The sequence below is a fragment of the Kryptolebias marmoratus genome, linkage group LG7 (assembly GCF_001649575.2).
Source record: "Kryptolebias marmoratus isolate JLee-2015 linkage group LG7, ASM164957v2, whole genome shotgun sequence".
Lineage (NCBI taxonomy): Eukaryota > Metazoa > Chordata > Actinopteri > Cyprinodontiformes > Rivulidae > Kryptolebias > Kryptolebias marmoratus.
The window spans coordinates 12,644,603-12,663,337 of record NC_051436.1 but is presented as its reverse complement, the minus strand read 5'-3'; the positions used below and the strand labels follow the sequence as shown (position 1 = coordinate 12,663,337).

Below are 18,735 nucleotides of genomic sequence, written 5' to 3'. Positions count from 1 at the left end.
GGATCACCTGAGCTCCTGAGAGAATCCGTCCTCAAGTCACTGTACCTTTTGTCTCTAATTCAAGACTTAACAACACAAATTATTTTAAGTCCCCTTTCTGCGGTTTCTCTCACGTAATCCCAAGTCTGCGGAGAAGGGTTGGTGCACGTCACCGGCTACAGCAATGGTGACTCAGAAGCAATAACTTTTCCACACATTTCTCTGTGAACAGACTGCTACAGTGACTGTCAGGGATCAGCAGGGACAGAGCCTCACGGGAGAAATATCCAACTCTGCCAACGCTCCTCGAAACGGGAGACCATTACGAACAAATATCTCTTTGTCTGCGGCTGTGTGAGTGTGTTTCTGTGTCGGGCTGCGTCACTCTCTGGCTGCGATCGGAGCTCTGAAAGAACTGAACATGTTGTCCCCCCCCACACACACACCCGAGAGAGTTGAGCTTCTCTATCCTCTTGTCCCTGTCACTAAGGAGATTTCTTTATTTTTATTATTTTCCTGCAGAAAAGTCTGCTCCTCTCCCATTTTACAGCCCAGCCTCTTAATGGGCTCCATGTCAACTCCGAGCCACAGAAAGCACGAAGCACCTACGCCGAGACCTATCTTTTCAGACGCGCGGCTCTCCGCTTACTTTATACGGCTCCATAAAGAATCTCAAAGCTCCATGCAAAGCAGCTGTGCCAGTAAGTGGTTTCGTGACGCAACTTTTAAGCGATCAGGCTTTATTCAAGTGTTTGAGCGTATGTCGTTTGGGCACGTACAGAATAGTCTCTAATCCAGTTTTTTTTTTTGTCATTTTCCATGAAAGAATTAACAATTTGAAAAAATTTCTGCTTTCTGAGCAAAATCAGTTGAACTTCGAATGTCATTTGAAGCATTTGAACATATCTCGAGGCTATAAAGAGACAGTATCAGAAAAATAAATCTGCTCAATGATTTTGCCTTTTTCCTTTTCGAGTCTATGCGAGTTGGTAAATATTACTCCCCTCTTTGCCAGTAAGTGTTTGCTTTTTTTGACTGCGACATCCAGTGGGTATTAAAGGCTTTAAAAGACACTTGTTCAGGCTGTGAACGCTGCTGCGTTGTCCCGGTACCCGACTCCGAAACTCACAGTTTGGTTCCTTCAGTTGATGCACGGTTTCATGTTGACAAGAACACAAATTTTCTTTTATCCGCTTCTCTTTTCCGGGTCGTGGGGACGCTGGTGTCTTGCCTCCAGCGGTCGCTGTTCGAGAGGCAGCCAGGTCGCGAGTCCATCATTGAGACACACGAGACAAACGACCAATCACCTAGGGGACAATTTTAGAGTTGCTGTGTACGCTAACATGCATGTTTTTGGTCTGTGGGAGGAAACCGGAGTACCCGGAGTTAACCCCCGTGAGCGCAGGGAGAACATGTAAACTCCACCCAGAAAGACCCCAGATCGGGAAGCAATCCCAACCGCTCCGCCACTGTGCCACCCACTCTGTCCTGTTCTGTCCAGTAGTTATATACTGTATATCAAACACAAACAAGGTTTGTCGTGCGCTTCCACATCAGCATTACATTACGTTTCTAGCGTTAATCGTTTCCATTCGTTCCACTGAAATTCATGAGGATATCAAAATATTACTGCAGCGCAGGATAAATGCGCTCTCCAGCTCCCAGTAAAATGTTTTTACAGTTCAACCGGATCGTTTTACTCTGCAGTTCGCACCAAGTGGCTGCTGTTCGCGGTCGTGGACGCCGGTTTTGAATGAATTACCACCTCCTCTTTGTTCTCACACTTGGCTACGAATTGTCACGCCCAGGTGAGAGTTCAAACCCTATTTCACTCTGTAGAGTGTGTGTGTGTGTGTGACAGTGAAGTTTCGTCTGCTGAAAAACACGCTTTGTTTCAGTGGCTCATCCTAACCCTCTGGGGACTTCGATCAGTGTCAGTGTGAATATGGATGCTGATCACCGGGTGTTTATTTTAGCGTCTGTATGATACAAAACAAAAAAAGAAAAATTGGGTCACGGAGTGTTGTTTTGACAGCTCGAGCTCCCCCCCTCTCCTTACGTCTTTTGAACACCTGATCAGAAGTACCAACGTTTAAGTCAGTGCCAGACTTTAATTTCAGGCGGGGGGGGCAGCATTCAAGCACTTCTTTGGAGGCAAAAGATTTTTTTTTTTCTTTTTTTTCCTCTATCTGTGACAGGAGGAACATTTGTAGCAGACAGCCTTTCAACACCAGACTGCCATTATGTATTCAATGTCAACCTCGCAGCGCTCCTTGAGCTTTCTGAGCGCACTCGGGAGACGTGCGAAAGTGCTGCCGGGTTCTGATGTTGACTGCCACGTCTGCATGTCCGTGTCGCCATTAATGCTTTTATTGAAGGCATCTTCAAGCTGCTTTCAGGACGGTGCAGTCAGGAGCTGATGAGAACATCCGTCTAACTGCGATCATGTTGTTTTGTTTTTTTTTCTAAGTCACATCTAAAACTCATTGAACTAACAAGGAGACGAAATGTCAAAGTGCCCTCAGCTACAGCTATTTTTTTTTTCTTTCTTTTTTACACGATTCAGAATATTACCGACAATCATTGTTATTGATAACTTTCAGCGCCCCGTTGTTGTCGTTGTGCTCCGTGCTTTCTGCCTCGGGGCCGAAAAAGGAGGTTTTTTTTTAGCGCCTTTTCATTTGCAGCCGACACGTACAGGCAGCATGTGCTAACGCTAGAGACAGCACGCTAAGCTCGGCGCTGCTCACACCGTGGCTCGTTACTCAGGACCTGTTAATTCCTCCGTGAGTTCACACTTTCCAGCTCATCATCTTCACAAGTAACGCTACCAGCAGAGACAATCGACGCGCAATAATGGGTCCAAATCCTGCTGATTAGGGGGAAAAAAAAACAGAAACTTTTTAAATCCCTCTGTTTAATTAATTAATTTATTTTTAGAAATTTGCAAGTAAAATACGGACTGCCTTTACCAAACATCAAAGTTACCTGCTGGCTGCGCTGCTTGGCTGGTTGAAAAGGTTTCTTGTGTTGCCGTCAGACGTGCGGTTCCTGTTGCCGCAGGCTGCGGCCAGAACTGTTGTTGTGTCTTTTTTTTTTTTTTTCTTTTCCTTGGAGAAAAGCCAAACCAGTTCCTTACAACAGAGGTAGAGTTCGGTTTCGGCATGAACATCTTCGCTTTGGTTTCCTTAGTTCCACGATCCGGGTGGAATGAGAAATCATTCAGAATCACTGACTGTAGTTTGCTTTGATCGGTTGACCGCTGTTCCTCCGTCGCAGGTCCGTAAGCGGACTAGCAAATAGTGCGATTTGGCTCTGGAAGCAACTGATGCGTCACCGCAATAAATGGAATACCCCGAGAGTAGTACTCATTTTATATCAACACAAACGGTGATCAGTAAGCCCCATCAAAATGAGTTTTGAATAAAAAGCACCCAGTTAACTGGAGTTGTTCATTCTGGCCTAATATACCAGGAACAGTACGACACTGTTCAGCAGGACGGTCACAGGCTAATTTATAATCAAAAACAGGTAAGATGAATAAAACCGTTGCTGCGTTTCAATTCAGGCCCGGGCCACACACATTCACTCAGTTCTCCGGGATGAATGCTTTGAGGTGTTTGGTAGTCAGCCACCATCCTTGTTATTGCTGCTGGTGTTCTGGCAGTTCTTTTGGTGAGTTTGTTTCCTTTGGCTCTCCTCTGCAGGGGTACTTAGTTCTGAGCTACCAAAGAAGAACGGCCAGAAACTGAAAGAACTCAGACACACACACACACACACACACACACACACACACACACACACACACACATATAAAGGTAGAAGTGGTGCCTCTCTCTCTCTTTCTCTTTTCAAAGCCCTTAAAAGGAAGAAATCAGACAAAAAAGAGAATGTGTGCATGCGGGGATTCAAATCAAGACTTAGGCGAAGCCAACTCGCTCTCTCGTTTTGTCGAAACCGCATAAGCGCAGCCATCTGCACCGCCGTCAGATGCATACGCTGTGACGTGAATGAAAAAAAACGATTCGATAACCTGGTTTTGTCTGCTTTCCGCTTGCCAGTTCATAATCGAAGACATGAAGCAGCAGCAAACCAACAAGCACAGCAACCTGCACCGCGAAGACCAGCACATCACCGTGGAGGAGCTGTGGAGGGGCTGGAAGACCTCTGAAGGTAAAGTTACCCCTGTCTGCACCAAGATGGCACCAACACAAACACCTACACGCACTATCCTGGTTCAAGTTGCGGGTGCTTTTCTGTTAATGCAGCTGAAACAGCAGGAAGGCTGCAGTAGCGTGACTTAAGGCCTCCACATACTCGAGCGGACTGTGAGCCGCGTGGACTCCGGGCTTACTGTCCTCAAACAAATTGCCTAAAATTCTCCCAAATTTCAGTCATGGCGTCACAGGACAGGGAGAAAGAGATAGCTTTCCTCTTAGTCTTAAAAAAAAAAACAAAAACAACAACAGAAGAGAAAGTGCCTTAGCCACATTTCTTCACCACCAGGGCAGCCACCGCACACCTGCCAGTGCTCTCAGAGAGCGGCGGTCACGCTCCGCATCCTTGGCGCCGATTCTCACTCGAGAGGTTTTGGTGTCGCGCTCAAAACGGTCCGACGCGAACACCGTTTCTCGCCGGGCAGCTTATTGTGCGACACCGAGTACGTGTATGCGGTCATAAAAATGGATCTTTGCGCGGACGAGTCCAGCAGATGTCCGCTTCGAGTCTGCACGGACCTCCGCGGAGTGAAGCTCGCCCGAGCATGTGGGGGGCCTTTAGCACAGAACGGAACAAATGAGCTTGCACCCTTACGAATTGAACTATAAGTCACATGGCGCAAGTGTGGTTTCCCAAAATTTCAGATTTCTTCCTACCAGGCTCTGGTACGCTCCTTTTAACCTGTTCTGGAATCTGCGGCCTAGTTTTGCTTATTAAATGTTATTAGACGATAATCAGTGAAACAAACTGAGGGTGCTGATCGTGCAGCACTGCATCCCACATCTGCTGCTCGGATAAACCTTCCTCCTCTTCAGCGACCCCGGCTCTGTGAACCCAGCAGACCCGACCGGGGGCCTCCGATTTGTATTAACGGAAGGAAAATGCGGACACTGTTCCAATTAGCGTTCCTTCAAAGAATGTTCATCACCTCCTTGTGTGCCTGACTTTTATAGTATTATCTTACGATGAGAAATGATGGAGTCCCCGCCATTTTGTCAAACCTTACAAATGACGTTTTGAGATGCATTTCACCAAGTTAAGGCTGATTAGCTGTGGCAGCCATCTTGAATTGGGTTGGCATCAAAAGCGAATCAGTGGTAGTTGTACAGCCGATGATTACTTCATGAGAATTTCCTTAAAATGCAGGCAGAGGCAAAGATTATGGCGTTTGGCCAATAATAATAATAATAATATTAAAAATATTAAAGAAAAGCACACAATCCTATTTTGGAATGTTTTATTTCGCTTTCCTTAATCTCTCTCTCTTTATTTAACTTTTAAACAAATTCTACTTTAAAAAGTCGGTGACCCCGTCAAAATGATGGCTTCTGTTTGGCTGAAAATACAAACAAACTGCTGGAACTTTTCGAGTTTAGTGTCAGACTGAAGCGGACCGGCGGTTTACTCGTCTACATTTAGGCGGAGGCAGAAGAACCAGGTGTGCGCGCACAAACTCTCGTCTGCAGCAAACCCAAGCGACAGGCTCACAGGAAATGTATGCAAATGTGCGGCAGGGGGGTTACAGAGAGGGACCAAAGCTGTGCTGGAAAAAGTCCTCATTAGAGCCTCCAAAGTCTGCGAGGCTGTTGAACGCGGAGCCTGGAATTTGGCTGCTCGTGTTTATGCAGAAACAGCTTAACAGGTTTTTTTTTTCCCCTCCAGCTCTGAAAGTCTCAGCAAGCTCCGTTCAACAGCTGAGGGAGCGAGTGAAAAATCAAGTGTGTTCAACAGGAAATTAATTCCCAGGAAATTTTCAGATGTGACCCAATGGGCGTGTTTTATTTCAGCTTTTAGATTTTTGGGCTGTTTTTGATCCTGTAGTCTTTCATTTTATAATAAAAGGAAAAAATAGTTTAAGGTTTAGTTTGCTACACTTCAGTCATTGGACGTTTATTTAAATAATGTGTATTTCTTTAGATAGATATCTAATTTTATATTGAAATGTAAAATTTCAAGAAACTTAAAATACATACAGTAAACATCCGTAATGACCTCGGGTTGTTTATTAGTGTCACTTTTTAGTTTATTTCTAGTTTATTCCAAAATAAATCATAAGAAGTTCGGCTCCATGCTTGAAATTAAACTTTGCTTTAAAGCAAAGTTAGATTTGAAGTATTATTAATCACAGCCTTTGTCATTCTGAAGTACTTTCTGTAGTTTTTTCTTGTAAACAGTCATTGGAAAATCAAAGTTGACCTTTTTTCAAATGTTAAGGTTTTACATATCAGGACATAATGACCAGTTTCTAAAAGTATTTAAATCTAATCTCTAGTGAACAAAATGATTCTACCATGTCTTTATTTACTTAACAAAAATTAAGCAAAAAAAAAAAAAGGCGTCCACCCCATGATTCAGCAGCCTGTAGAACCAAAATTTAGCAGCAATAACTCTCAGTCATGTTTTCTGCCCGTCAGTCTCTCAGATGGTTTTGGAGGAATTTTGTCCCACTCGTTGTTTTTAGTCGCTGAGGTTTGCCGACGTTCGCTTCTGCACAGCCCTGTTAGGGTCTCACCTCAGCATTTCCATCAGGTCGAGGCTCTGGACTTCCACTGAGCCGTCGCAACATTTTGAATTTCCTTAAGCCATTCTGTTGTAGATTAGCTGTTGTCTTTGGAATCGATGTCCTGGTGCACCATGACCCGGTTTGGTCCAAGCTTCAGGTGACAGACGGCCTCGTCTTTGACTCTGGAGTCCTCTGGTCTACAGAGGAGTTCAGGGTCGACTCAGAGACTGCAAGGAGCCCAGATCCTGCGGCTGCAGGACAAGCTCAAATCATCAGCCCTCCGCCTCCGTGCTTGAAGTTGGAGCTCTTGGGTTTATTTAGTCATTTTCTGAGCATTGCGCGGTCTGACTTTGGGGTAAATTTGTGACATCATCCACTCCTGGGATGCCACCTGTGAATACTCTTCCTCTGCGTAGAACGATGGACTCCAAACTGTTCCAAGACGACCTTTGACCCTTCCCAAATGAATTGCCAGCAAAGAGTTGCTTCTCTGAGGTCATTGCTGATCATTTCCCGCCTTGGCATCGTGTTAGCACACACCTGTTTGCTCCGGACTCAGGGAGGCCGTGCTTTTGTGGCGGTGCGACCAGAACTGAGGCACAAATTAGACATGCATCCTCTTTAGCTGCTTTCAAATCTTCGCCTAAAATTCATTCTTAAAATTTGGCTTTCGTTATCTGTTAGATGTTGATTTTTATTGAATGAGTGCACATTCGTTTCGTTGTAGCGCACCGTGCAGCGCTTCGTTCCACTGAGGAGCTTTAAAGTGCTTCCTAAATGAAATTGGATTGGATTCCCACAGAAACGTTTTCATTATGGCTCCATTTTAGTTCAGTAAATAAAAACGTGGTGGAATCTGTTGTCTTTTTGCACATTCGAGGTCTGGTTCGAATAATTTGAAGAACCTGATGAACGCTGGGAGAGAGTGGACTTTTTTTCTGTTCCCTGTCGCTGTAGATATTGAACACTTTGCATCTCCTTTGTTGGAGTTTTTCTGCCTCTTCTGCCTCCTCCTTTTGTTTTTCTTTTTTTTTTTTTTGACTCCGTTCTCGTACGAAGCTAATTGCAACAGCTAAGACACATAAATGCGGGCCAACTGGAGGTGTAAAAATGAGCTCGTCTTTTGTTTGAAATTAGAAAGTATTTGGATAAAAGGTGACAGTAGGTTGTGATTTAGGCTTTGGCAATTTTCAATGAGTCTCAATACTTTTTCTTTGCCACATCGAAATGAAACCTTTAATGATTTTTCACACTAAACAAAGATAAAGGTTTTTTTCTTGCACACCTTTATATTATTACTTGCTAGTCCTGTTTTTGTTGTTTTTATGCTAAAAGATCATTACAGATCCGTTGTATCTAAATGTTAGAAAATGTATAGAGCGACCGTTCTGTTTTAGTCTGTTGCCTCGACTTACACATTCGTAGAACTATATTAAAACACATTTTCCAGACCTGTTTGTCTCTGATCTGTCCTCCTGTCTGTCCCCGCGTCTGCGTGTCCCAACAGTCCACAACTGGACCATGGACGACACGGTGCAGTGGCTGAAGGAGTCGGTGGAGCTGCCGCAGTACGAGAAGAACTTCCGGGACTTCCGGGTCACGGGGAACACGTTGCCTCGGTTAGTAGCGCGCCGCTCGAACAGCCTCTCTGTGTTCGGGTCTCAGGAGCGGACCTCGGGCCGATTGTCGATCAGCCAGCACGCGGACGGTCTCTGCAGGGTCTCGGCGAGGTCTTCAGGCACATATTAAGAACGCAGTGGGCTCTGCCGTTATGTGCGATAGGTCCACAAAACTCCTACAGCAAGCTCATAGTCATCTGTTATCAAGTTGGTACGGTTGGGCAATTGTCTGAATATGTCCACCACGTGTGAGTGGAGTCCAGTTCTTTAAAAATGATTATTTTCCTCTTTGTTTAAGCCAGTGGTCTCCAATCCTGGTCCACCATTCTCCATGTTTTACTTGTTTCTCTGCTCCAACACACCTGATTTGAATCAATGGGTGATTAACAGGCTTCTGCAGAACACGAAGACGTCATTTCACCTCTGAGTCAGGTGTGTTGGAGCAGGGAAACAAGGAAAACATGCAGGATGGTGGCCCTCGAGGACCAGGATTGGACACCCCTGGTTTAAGCCAAGTTCTCCTTTCAAGCGTTTTGACCTGTGAATAAATGCTCATTGTTGAGCGGTCCAGGAGTCCGTACCGAGCCGGGAGCAGGAGAGCGTCTCAGGGACACAAACAAAAGAGCAAAGCGGTGTCCTGGTTGCCTTCACACTGAAGGAGATTTTCTAATTTAGTTTCAGACAAGTTGTAATAGGTCATGGAGAGCAGAGTGGGGTCATTATTCTGAGTTTGGGGGGGTGTCTAACGAAACCTGTAGCTGTGTTCAGGATCACTCTTCGGCCTCAGTGACAGTAATTCTAACATTCATGCCAAATTCTGACTTTAATTAATGTTTTTGCTTTGCCGACATGTAAAGTATGTGATCAGTGGCTATTATGATTTATTACAGCAGTAGTTTTCTTTACTCTGTGTACTGCTGCCCTCTGCTGGTTGGAGAAGGCAGCGCAGGAGTGAAGTGTTAAAAATAATGAAAACCGAGGTATTAAGGTTTTAAGTTTTTTTTTTCTCATCTTTCAGTCGAACAAACAGCTTCTCCTCATTATTGTCAGAGTGACATGATTAACGTTTCCTCACTGGGCACTGATTCATAGTTCTGAGCGATCGCAGTATATTTAAACGCTGTGTATTATGTACTGTATATTTATATGTGTGTCATTTCTGCGAAGATGAAGCTGTTATTTAGGGACTGTGACATTAAATATTTTCAGTGGGACATGTGCGACGTGAGCCGCTCCAGACTGAGTGTACTGAGTAACTGTAAGAGGGGAGGCGGCGGGTTATCGAGGGCTCTCGTGTTGCGCCGCTCAGCTGACTCATGAAGTGATGTCATAACTGAAGGCTTCGATGCCGTCTGAGACGGTCAGGCTGCTGATTGAGAGCCCACCTGTTCCTCCCACACCAAGTGTGCGTCTTTACAGGAACACCTCTCGTCTGAGCCGGACTTAATAATAAACGTGCGTCGTGTCTTGTTTATATTGTCCGCTGCAGAGAGTTTAAAACCGACTGCGCTGCGACGCTTTTTCTTTGTCAATTTCAGAATAGCAGCGAACGAGCCGTCGTTCATGTCGATGCAGCTGAAGATTTTGGACCAGCGGCACAAACAGAAGTTAAACCTGAAGGCGCTCGACGCCGTGCTCTTCGGTCCTCCTCTCCGTAAGTGCGCTCTCTGTCGTAAAAAAAAACCGCACAGTCTTCGAATGAAACGCGGCAAAGTCACCAGCTGTTTTGTGTTTTTGTTTGTTTTTTTCATCTCATCTCCGTCCGCAGGTCCACAACATAACTGGATGAAAGACTTTGTCCTGATGGTTTCCATAGTGATCGGCGTCGGGGGCTGCTGGTTCGCCTACATCCAGAACAAGTCCAGCAAGGTGCACATTTCCCAGATGATGAAGGATCTGGAGAGTCTGCAGCACGCTGAGCAAAGCCTCTTAGACCTGCAGAGTCGGTGAGAAGGGGGAAAAACAAAAAGTCTTTAAAGTCTACGGTCCTATTTCTGTGTTTTCTCACTATAGGCCAATTTCATCAGCTTTCTAATGTTTTATTTTATCACTTCATGTAGGAGGCTTAAAATGAGTCCTGTTGTCAGTCTGACAGGTTGTACATTGTTAACAGAACACAAGCTGATGTGAAAATACAAAAAGCAAGGCGAAGGCTGTCTGTGTGACTAAATAAAAATGGATTCAAATAAATAAAACCGACCGAACTTAAATGAAATGTAGTTTTCTATGCAGCAAAACAGCCTGTCGACAGCATTTGCACATATTAAATAGAATGCAACACTCTCTAAATAACAGATGCTGCGTGTAAACTCCTAAAACTTATATTTCCACTGAAATCTAAGTTTTATCATTGAGAGGAACTGCTTTCTGCCTTTTAACGACCTCGACAGCTGTGAGGTTGTCACGTTTGAATATTATTATTATTATTATTATTATTAGTAGTAGTAGTACTAGTATTTTTCTTTCTTTTTCAGAGTTTGCATATTTTACATTACAACCAGGCTCAAACCTAAGGTCATAATGATGCACAGATAGATGTAAGGCTTATTTGATGGAAAGTGCCTTGTTTTGTTTTTTTTTGTTGTTTTTGGTAGTTCTGTCACCTGACCCCAAAAAGATACCCCGAAGTTTCCTTTTTGGTTTCTTGACAGTCGAGGTAATGTGAAGGATGTGCCTCAGCTTCCTCTCCTCCTTCTCCTCCTCCTCCTCTTCCCCCAGGCTGGAAAAGGCTCAGGAGGAGAACCGGACGGTGGCCGTGGAGAAGGAGAACCTAGAGCAGAAGATGAGGGATGAGATCATCGACGCCAAAAAGGAGGCCCACAGGCTGCGCGAGCTGCGGGAGGGCGCCGAGTGCGAGCTCAGCCGACTCAAATACGCAGAGGAGGAGCTCGTACAGGTAGAGGACCGGCTGATTTTACCTCGTGAATGCTTCCAACAAAGTTGTTAAAGCTGCATCCTGCTTAGGTTATGGTAGAAACAACCTACTCTATATTACCAAAAGTATTCACTCACCCATCCAAATCATTGAATTCAGGTGTTTCAGTCCCTCTCGTGGCCACAGGTGTATAAAATCAAGCACCTGTGCATGCAGACTGCTTCTACAAACATTTGTAAAATAATGATTCACTCTTAGGAGAATTCCAGCGTGGTACCCTGATAAGATGCCACCTGTGCAGTAAGTCCAATCATGAATATTCTGAGCTACTAAATACTCCACAGTCAGTTGTTATTGGTGTTATAATAAAGTGGAAGTGATTGAGAATGACAGCAACTCGGCCAAATAAAACCACAGAGTGGGCTCAGAGGATGCTAAGGAGCACAGAGGTCCAACGTTCTGCAGAGTCAACACCTACAGACCTCCAAACTTCATGTGGCCCTCAGATTAGCTCAGGAACAGTGTGTAGAGAGCTTCATGGAATGGGTTTCCATGGCCGAGCAGCTGAATCCAAGCCTTCCATCACCAAGTGCAAAGCGTTGGATCCAGTGGAGTTAAGCACATCACCACTGGACTCTAGAGCAGTGGAGACGTGTCCTCCGGAGGGACAAATCACGCTTCTCTGTCTGGCAATCTGATGGATGAGTCTGGGTTTGGCTGCTGTCAGGAGAACGGTACTTGTCTGACTGAATTGTGCCAAGTGTAAAGTTTGGTGGAGGGGGGATCATGGTGTGGGGTTGTTTTTCAGGAGTTTGGCTCAGCTGATTAGTTCCAGTGAAAGGAACTCTCAATGCTTCAGCGTACCAAGACATTTTGGACAATCTCATGCTCCCAACTTTGGGGGAACAGTTTGGGGATGGCCCCTTCCTGTTCCAACATGACTGAGCACCACGGCACAAAGCAAGGTCCATAAAGACATGAATGATGGAGTTTGGTGTGGAAGAACTTGACTGGCCTGCACCTCAACCTGATAGAACAGCTTTGGGATGAATCAGAGCAGAGACTGAGAGCCAGGCCTTCAGTCCAACATCAGTGTCTGACCTCACAAATGAGTTTCTGGAAGAATAAACACTCCTAAACCTGTGGAAAGCCTTCCCAGAAGAGCTGAAGCTTGTTATAGTTGCGAAGAGTGGGCCAACATCAGATTAAGAATGAGATATCCCTCATAAGATGAGTGAATACTTTTGGCAATATAGTGTATATTTTCTGGATTCAGTGTTTTTGATTCGTATTTTAGACACAGCTGGATACGGATTGAAATGTCTTCATTAATGTGGCAAAAATAAATGAATAAATAAAAATGCAAAAAGTTATATTTTTATTTCACCCCTAAAATATCTGCTTTGCAAAGCCACCTCCCGATTTGGCTTCAGATGAAAACACAGCGTTGTTTTCTCAGTGCTGAGTGCTCTCCTTTCAGATTGGACTCGTTTTCACCCCAAGCATCGCTGAGTTTAATCAGTCAAAACACTCCATTAGGACGTTAACAAATACGTTTTAAGCGAGTCTGGCCCGCGTCTCGCAGGTGCGGAAGGCCCTGAAGCGAGCCGAGAAGGAGATGCAGTCGGAGCGCTCGGTGCCCGAAGCTCTGCAGAAGTGGCTCCAGCTCACGCACGAGGTGGAGGTCCAGTACTACAACATCAAGAAACAGAGCGCCGAGTTCCAGCTCTGCGTCGCCAAAGACGAGGTAACTCGTGGAGTGGAACGAGCCAATAGACTCGGCCGTATTTGTATCGCACTTTACTTTAAGATGAAAGAATAATAAGAAACTGAGAGCGACGTGGCTAAATGAACACTAGCTTTGTGGGCTAAAACTGCAGCTAAGTTGTTTTAATTATAAATAGTGATTTTGAACTAAAGGGATAAATAAACGTGTTAACATATTAGGTTTTATTTTTCTTTCTCAAAACTGGTTTTAAATGAAGTTCGCAGCATTTTGGCTGAACCTTCCAATAGAGCTAAAGCTTCAAATGCCCCCAGTGGTGCGCACATCTGCGTCAAAATTATTATCATGTAAACCGTATGTTTGCGTAGGAACTTGTTTTGTCCGTTAGCAAAATCTCTCCTGAGTGACCGGACGGATGCGAATGAAACTCTCAGGAAGGAATCGCTGGGTGTTGATCTGCAGCGGATTCACTTTCACAGTCAGCCCAATTCAAGATGGCCGCTCCAGTTAGTCCACCTTAGCCTATAGTTCGGTCATTTTTCCAGAGATGGAGCTGAACTCGGGTGTGGTAGTAGCTGAGCGTCGACCCCAACATGTGCTTCGATCGCAAACAAACCACATCGGTGTTAGCTTTATTAACTTAGGTCGACCGAAGAGCCTTACAGTCAGATAAAATATACATATAACATAATATACATATTTACATGTAACAGCACAGCTCAAGTAGTAAAGATCAAATAAATCTAATTAAAAGTTTCTGTAGTCTGAACTGTTCTGTAAGTTTACTGTGAACTCACATCATGGATGATGTTTGTTCGAGACGTTGACATCTCTTCTGCTGCGTTTTAGTTTTCGGTGTCTTTTTTTCAGCTCTGTCTCGTCCCGCACACACACACACACACACACTCACACACACCTGCAGCCCCAGCCCTGTAAAGGACTGACAGTGGAATAATAAACCGTTCATGCTGCTGCTGCCATGGTAACACTCAGTAATCTCTCCACCTTACGCCGCCCACTGATTTTATTTTCCTATACTTTGTCAGGTTCTGTACGGTTTTATGGTGTTAATATTATGTCCAAAGAGTACAAAGAGAAACCAAACAGGACAATCCAATAAACCGAGGGACAGACTGATTTTTATGAGACGACAACGGTGTTGTTATTAGTTTTGTGACAACCCTATTCAGGTGTTAAAACTTCTTTTGGGGAGGGCGGATGATTTAATTTACAACAAAAATAACTTTTTTTTTCCCCCTTCCTCTTTCAGGCCGAGAAAATCAAAAAGAAGAGGGGTTCTGTGTTCGGGACTCTTCATGTCGCCCACAGTTCTTCGCTGGACGAGGTGGACCACAAGATCCTCGAGGCGAAGTAAGAACACGTCCTCCGTACGCGAACCGGAATGTGAAACGTGTCAGCGAAAGGGGATCGCTCGGGTTCGATGACATGAGCTTCTGCGGAAAGGCTTTTGAACGGTTAACGTCCTACCTGTTGTACAGGGTGGGCCGTTTCTATGGATACACCTTAATAAACTGGGAATGGTTGGTAATATTAACTTCCTGTTTGTGGCACATTAGTATATGGGAGGGGGGGAAACTTTTCAAGATGGGTGGTGACCATGGCGGCCATTTTGGATCCAACTTTTGTTTTTTTCAATGGGAGGAGGGTCGTGTGACACATCAAACCTTTTGGGAATTTCACAAGAAAAACAGCGGTGTGCTTGGTTTTAACGTAACTTTATTCTTTCTTGAGTTATTTACAAGTTTGTCACCACTTAGACAATGTCTTCAAAGTGCTGCCCAATGTGTTGGATTGTCGATGCAATCCTCTTCTCCCACTCTTCACACGCTGACAGCAACACCGCTGGAGAAATGCTTCCTCTCAGATGACCCCAAAGATACAAGTCTTCCCATTTGAATAAGGCGTATCCATATAAATGGCCCACCCTGTAGATGCGTCCATGATGGCGTCGTTCTAAATAAAAAAACAACGTAAAAGGGTTGATCCAATTCAACTTTATTTAAATCGCACTTTTCAGACACAAGTGAAGCCTGAAGTGTTGAAACGAAACGCCGCACAGAAACAAACATAACAAAATTTAATTAAGATTTTAAAAAATAATATTTATAGACACACGTACATAAATATATACTTACATACATCATTTTTATATTTAATAAAGGAGTGATTAAACAGATGAGGATGAAAAAAATTATAAAAAGGTTCAAACAAAACAAGCATATTCACAAAAAACCCATAAAACATGGACACACAGGTAGTTGGGTAAAGAAAAAAAGTTTATAAAGTAGTGTTTTCGTGAACCACTGAGCTGTTTGAAGAACTAACTAGCCGTTTGCTCCTCAGTCTGGTCAAAATGAAACCCTTTCTACAAACCGAGGCCGTTCAAAGAGCCACGCCCCACAAAACTCCACTTCAGAAGACCTGAACTGTCCCTTTACCCACACCTGTAACTCTCTCTCTTCACACTGAAACTAGTCTGAATTGAACATCGGTTGTTTGGTACGCGGAGCTCAGACCGAGGCTGCGTTCAGGAACGTTATCGGGTTCAACGCAGTCGTTTCGGAGGGAGAACATCTGTCGGTTTTTCCTCTTCCTCCCGTCAGAAACACCCGCCTGTCGGCAGCACGTACGCCAGCAGCTGCTCGTTAGCAGATGATTTATCGCAGTTTAGTGTTTTTATTAAGCTGCGTTTGTTCAGCAAAGTGACAGCAGAGAGCGTCGCTGCTGATGAGAAGTGACTCCTGCTTCGGTGAGGCTTTAGCTACTTTTTATATGGATAAAAAAAATACTTAATACTCTTTTCCTTAGAGCTCAGTCAACTTCTGGCTCGTTTGAACCCAGAGTTCCTAAATGTCTTTAAAGGTTGGCGGTAAAAATATATTTAACATATTTACCGTTCTTCTGTAATCCAGGTTCTGCTCCTGACATAACAATTTATTCTGTTTGAAAGCCCCAAATCAAGAAAATAACAACAAAACGAGAACAAAGTCCAATCTTTAGAGTGACCACTTGTTAGGCATCAGTCCATGAAGCTCGAGAGCCCAAAACTGGATAAATTAAAGTAAAAGTGACTTCTTATCAAAGGAAACGAATCAGGAACAGAATCCTTTTGGTCAGCTTCTGTAAAGGGGCTCCAGCGGTCACGTGTGAAGTCCTGAGAAGCTCCTCCCTCCTCCTGCGGCGTTAAAATGGGTTTCTTTCCCGTCGGCTTCTAAACGCTCCTGTCCTTTTACAGATGCTTGCTTCCCTTACTGCGACCACACGTGTTTATTAAACAGACTGAGACAGTGTTCACAAATCTGATGGTGCGCAATAACGAAGGGAGCGTGTCCCTACGCTGCCCGGTCCGAGGCGCACTTCCTCTCGGCCTCCACGGCCACGACGAGCCGCCTGTGTCTCTGCGGCCTTTTTAAGCTCACAGGTTTGTAAGTTTTTGCTGGAACAGTCTTAAGACGGCTGGATTTTCTAACAGCCTCCAGCTGCTTCTCAGAGCAGCAGCAGAAGCAAAATGGCTCCGTTAAAGCTCTCCGGCTTTTCCTCATAAACAACTTCTGACCAATCACACCACACCTGGCGTAAACCATCCAGGGCCTTGTGTTGAGAAGCGGCGGATGAAGCTGCTATACAAACAAAAATGGTGCAATTTTCGTCAGGAGACCTTGTGAATGAGAGCAGACTTTGACTTCTCATGGAGAATGAAAAGGCCTTAAATCTGACGAAGCCCCCCCCCCCCGTGTCTCGCTCTTGTCTCGTAGGAAGGCTCTGTCGGAGGTAACGGCCTGCCTGAGGGAGCGCCTCCACCGCTGGCAGCAGATCGAGAAGCTCTGCGGCTTCCCCGTCGTCAACAACTCGGGCCTGCCGAGCCTGACGGCCAGCCTCTACTCCGACCACAGCTGGGTCGTCATGCCCCGGGTCTCGGTGCCCCCCTACCCCATCGCGGGCGGGGTGGACGACCTGGACGAGGACACGCCTCCCATCATTCCTCAGTTCACCTGTGAGTCCGACAGCAGAGGGGGTTTTTAACACGCGCCGGTGCGTTTTAAGAATAACCTCCAACATTCACTCCCCTCCTTCCTCCCTCCAGCTTCTACCATGATCCGGCCCCCGCTGACGCGCAGCAGCAGCCTGTGTCGGTCCCGCCGGAGCCTGCTCAGCTCCCAACAGTCCTCCCTGATGTCTCCGGACCCGGACCTGCTGTCCATGGCCGGCTCGTCCCTCTCGTATCGCTCCGAGGCAGACGACGAGCACGTGATGTTCAACGTGGACAGGAGGGGGTACGTACCGCGTTAGAGACTTCACGTCACGATCGGGTCGGGTTTCTGTCCAGACGTCACCGACCTGAATGTATCGATAGTTTCCTGTGAGACGTAAACAACTGATGTCCAACATGTCTCCTTCAGTCCTAACCTTTTTGCACTTTTCATGAGGTTTTACTAACGAGGCTGTGAGAAATGACCACATTTGAGTGGAAAACTTGGCAGACATTATTTAGAAGAGGGCAACTGTGTTGACACGGACGACCTGAAGTTAAAGTCACTGATCCTGCGTCGTAGTTCCGGCCCCGGGCCGTGCTGTGGGTGGGTAAAACCGGAATCATGCAAAAGCTTTCTTTTTACCATGAAACACAAACGAAAAGGAGGCGAAACTCAGAACCCTCCACCCGTCGCTTCAGCGCGTTTTGATTATTCTCACAACTTTTATCAGACAAAACTGAAAGACTTTTTTTTTTTTTTTTTTTTTTTACAAAAGTAATCTGATTACACCGGGGGAGATGCAATAAGGACGCCGGTCTTTTTAGTTGGATAAACGTTTAATCAACAAAAAGTCAGAAAAACATTAAAGCATTAAAATCAAAAACCTAATCAAATAAAACAACATGCCCCTGTTTTTGTTCGGTCATCACAACCCTCTTGTTTTAACATTTTAACCCTTATCGTCTCGGCTGGGAGGTTTAGGCCAGTACCTCGCTGGGCTGCGACTGTCGCTTTATGAACGGCGGCATCTCCTAAAGGTACCAGGTTCTCGGCCTCACAGGAGTCGTGGCGCTTGAATCCGTCTCGGACCCGTCTCAGTTCAGTTTCTGTAAATTCTGGACCACTGTGGCCGCGTTTCGGCACCTGAGCCGAGGCTCTACGTGACAGAAACGATTGAGACTACAGCTCTAAACGAGCGCGTTCGAGTGGAGTAAATCATAAACCATAATCCTGGAGTGAGCGGAGGTGGGTGTGACCCTTCCCATTAAAACACCAGATATGTTCTTGGCAGTTTGATTTAGTGAATTATTTCCATCCCAAGCGATACTAATACTGCAAAAAATGTAGTTTTACAGTGCAGCGTGTGTTGTTGTCCCGCAGGCCACCGTAGTTCGGTGCTGGACGTTTAACCTCAAACAGAAATGTCCCGCGTGGACCAGAGTCCGACCCGTCTCCACGGGACTAATGCTGTCAGAGTCTGACTGGGTCCGTTTGGTCTTCTCCTCCAGAGAACCGCTCCAGGACGGCGGCTCCGACTCCGACTCCCTCAACTCGTCCCTCGGCCGCAAGCAGCTGCCCGGCCCCTGCGCGCCGGGCCCGGACACCCCGTACCGCAAGATCTCCCGCGAGGAGCTGCTGCTGTTCGGCCAGGCGCCCGAGCGCCCGGGCTCCGCCCACACCACCAGCAGCAGCAGCAGCAGCAGCCTCAGGGACTCCACACCGCCGCCCATGCCCCCCACGCCGGCCGCCAGCCCGTCCGGGCCCCCCTCCACCTCCCCGTCCCCGGCCCTGGAGCACCACGCGTTTGCACAGAGCGGCTC

The 18,735-nt window shown here is 45.8% G+C and overlaps 1 protein-coding gene across 1 annotated transcript in view; it reads left to right on the top strand.

Annotated features, from left to right (window-relative positions):
- stim2b (stromal interaction molecule 2b) overlaps nucleotides 1-18,735 on the top strand; it is a 55,058-nt gene that overhangs the window by 34,756 nt on the left and 1,567 nt on the right. Inside the window, exons 3-12 of the mRNA XM_037976735.1 lie at nucleotides 4,041-4,152; nucleotides 8,208-8,319; nucleotides 9,858-9,973; nucleotides 10,088-10,265; nucleotides 11,038-11,215; nucleotides 12,780-12,941; nucleotides 14,191-14,291; nucleotides 16,697-16,935; nucleotides 17,026-17,215; nucleotides 18,424-18,731. Coding sequence (XP_037832663.1) covers nucleotides 4,041-4,152; nucleotides 8,208-8,319; nucleotides 9,858-9,973; nucleotides 10,088-10,265; nucleotides 11,038-11,215; nucleotides 12,780-12,941; nucleotides 14,191-14,291; nucleotides 16,697-16,935; nucleotides 17,026-17,215; nucleotides 18,424-18,731 — 1,696 coding nt within the window. The remainder of the gene's footprint in view (nucleotides 1-4,040; nucleotides 4,153-8,207; nucleotides 8,320-9,857; nucleotides 9,974-10,087; nucleotides 10,266-11,037; nucleotides 11,216-12,779; nucleotides 12,942-14,190; nucleotides 14,292-16,696; nucleotides 16,936-17,025; nucleotides 17,216-18,423; nucleotides 18,732-18,735) is intronic.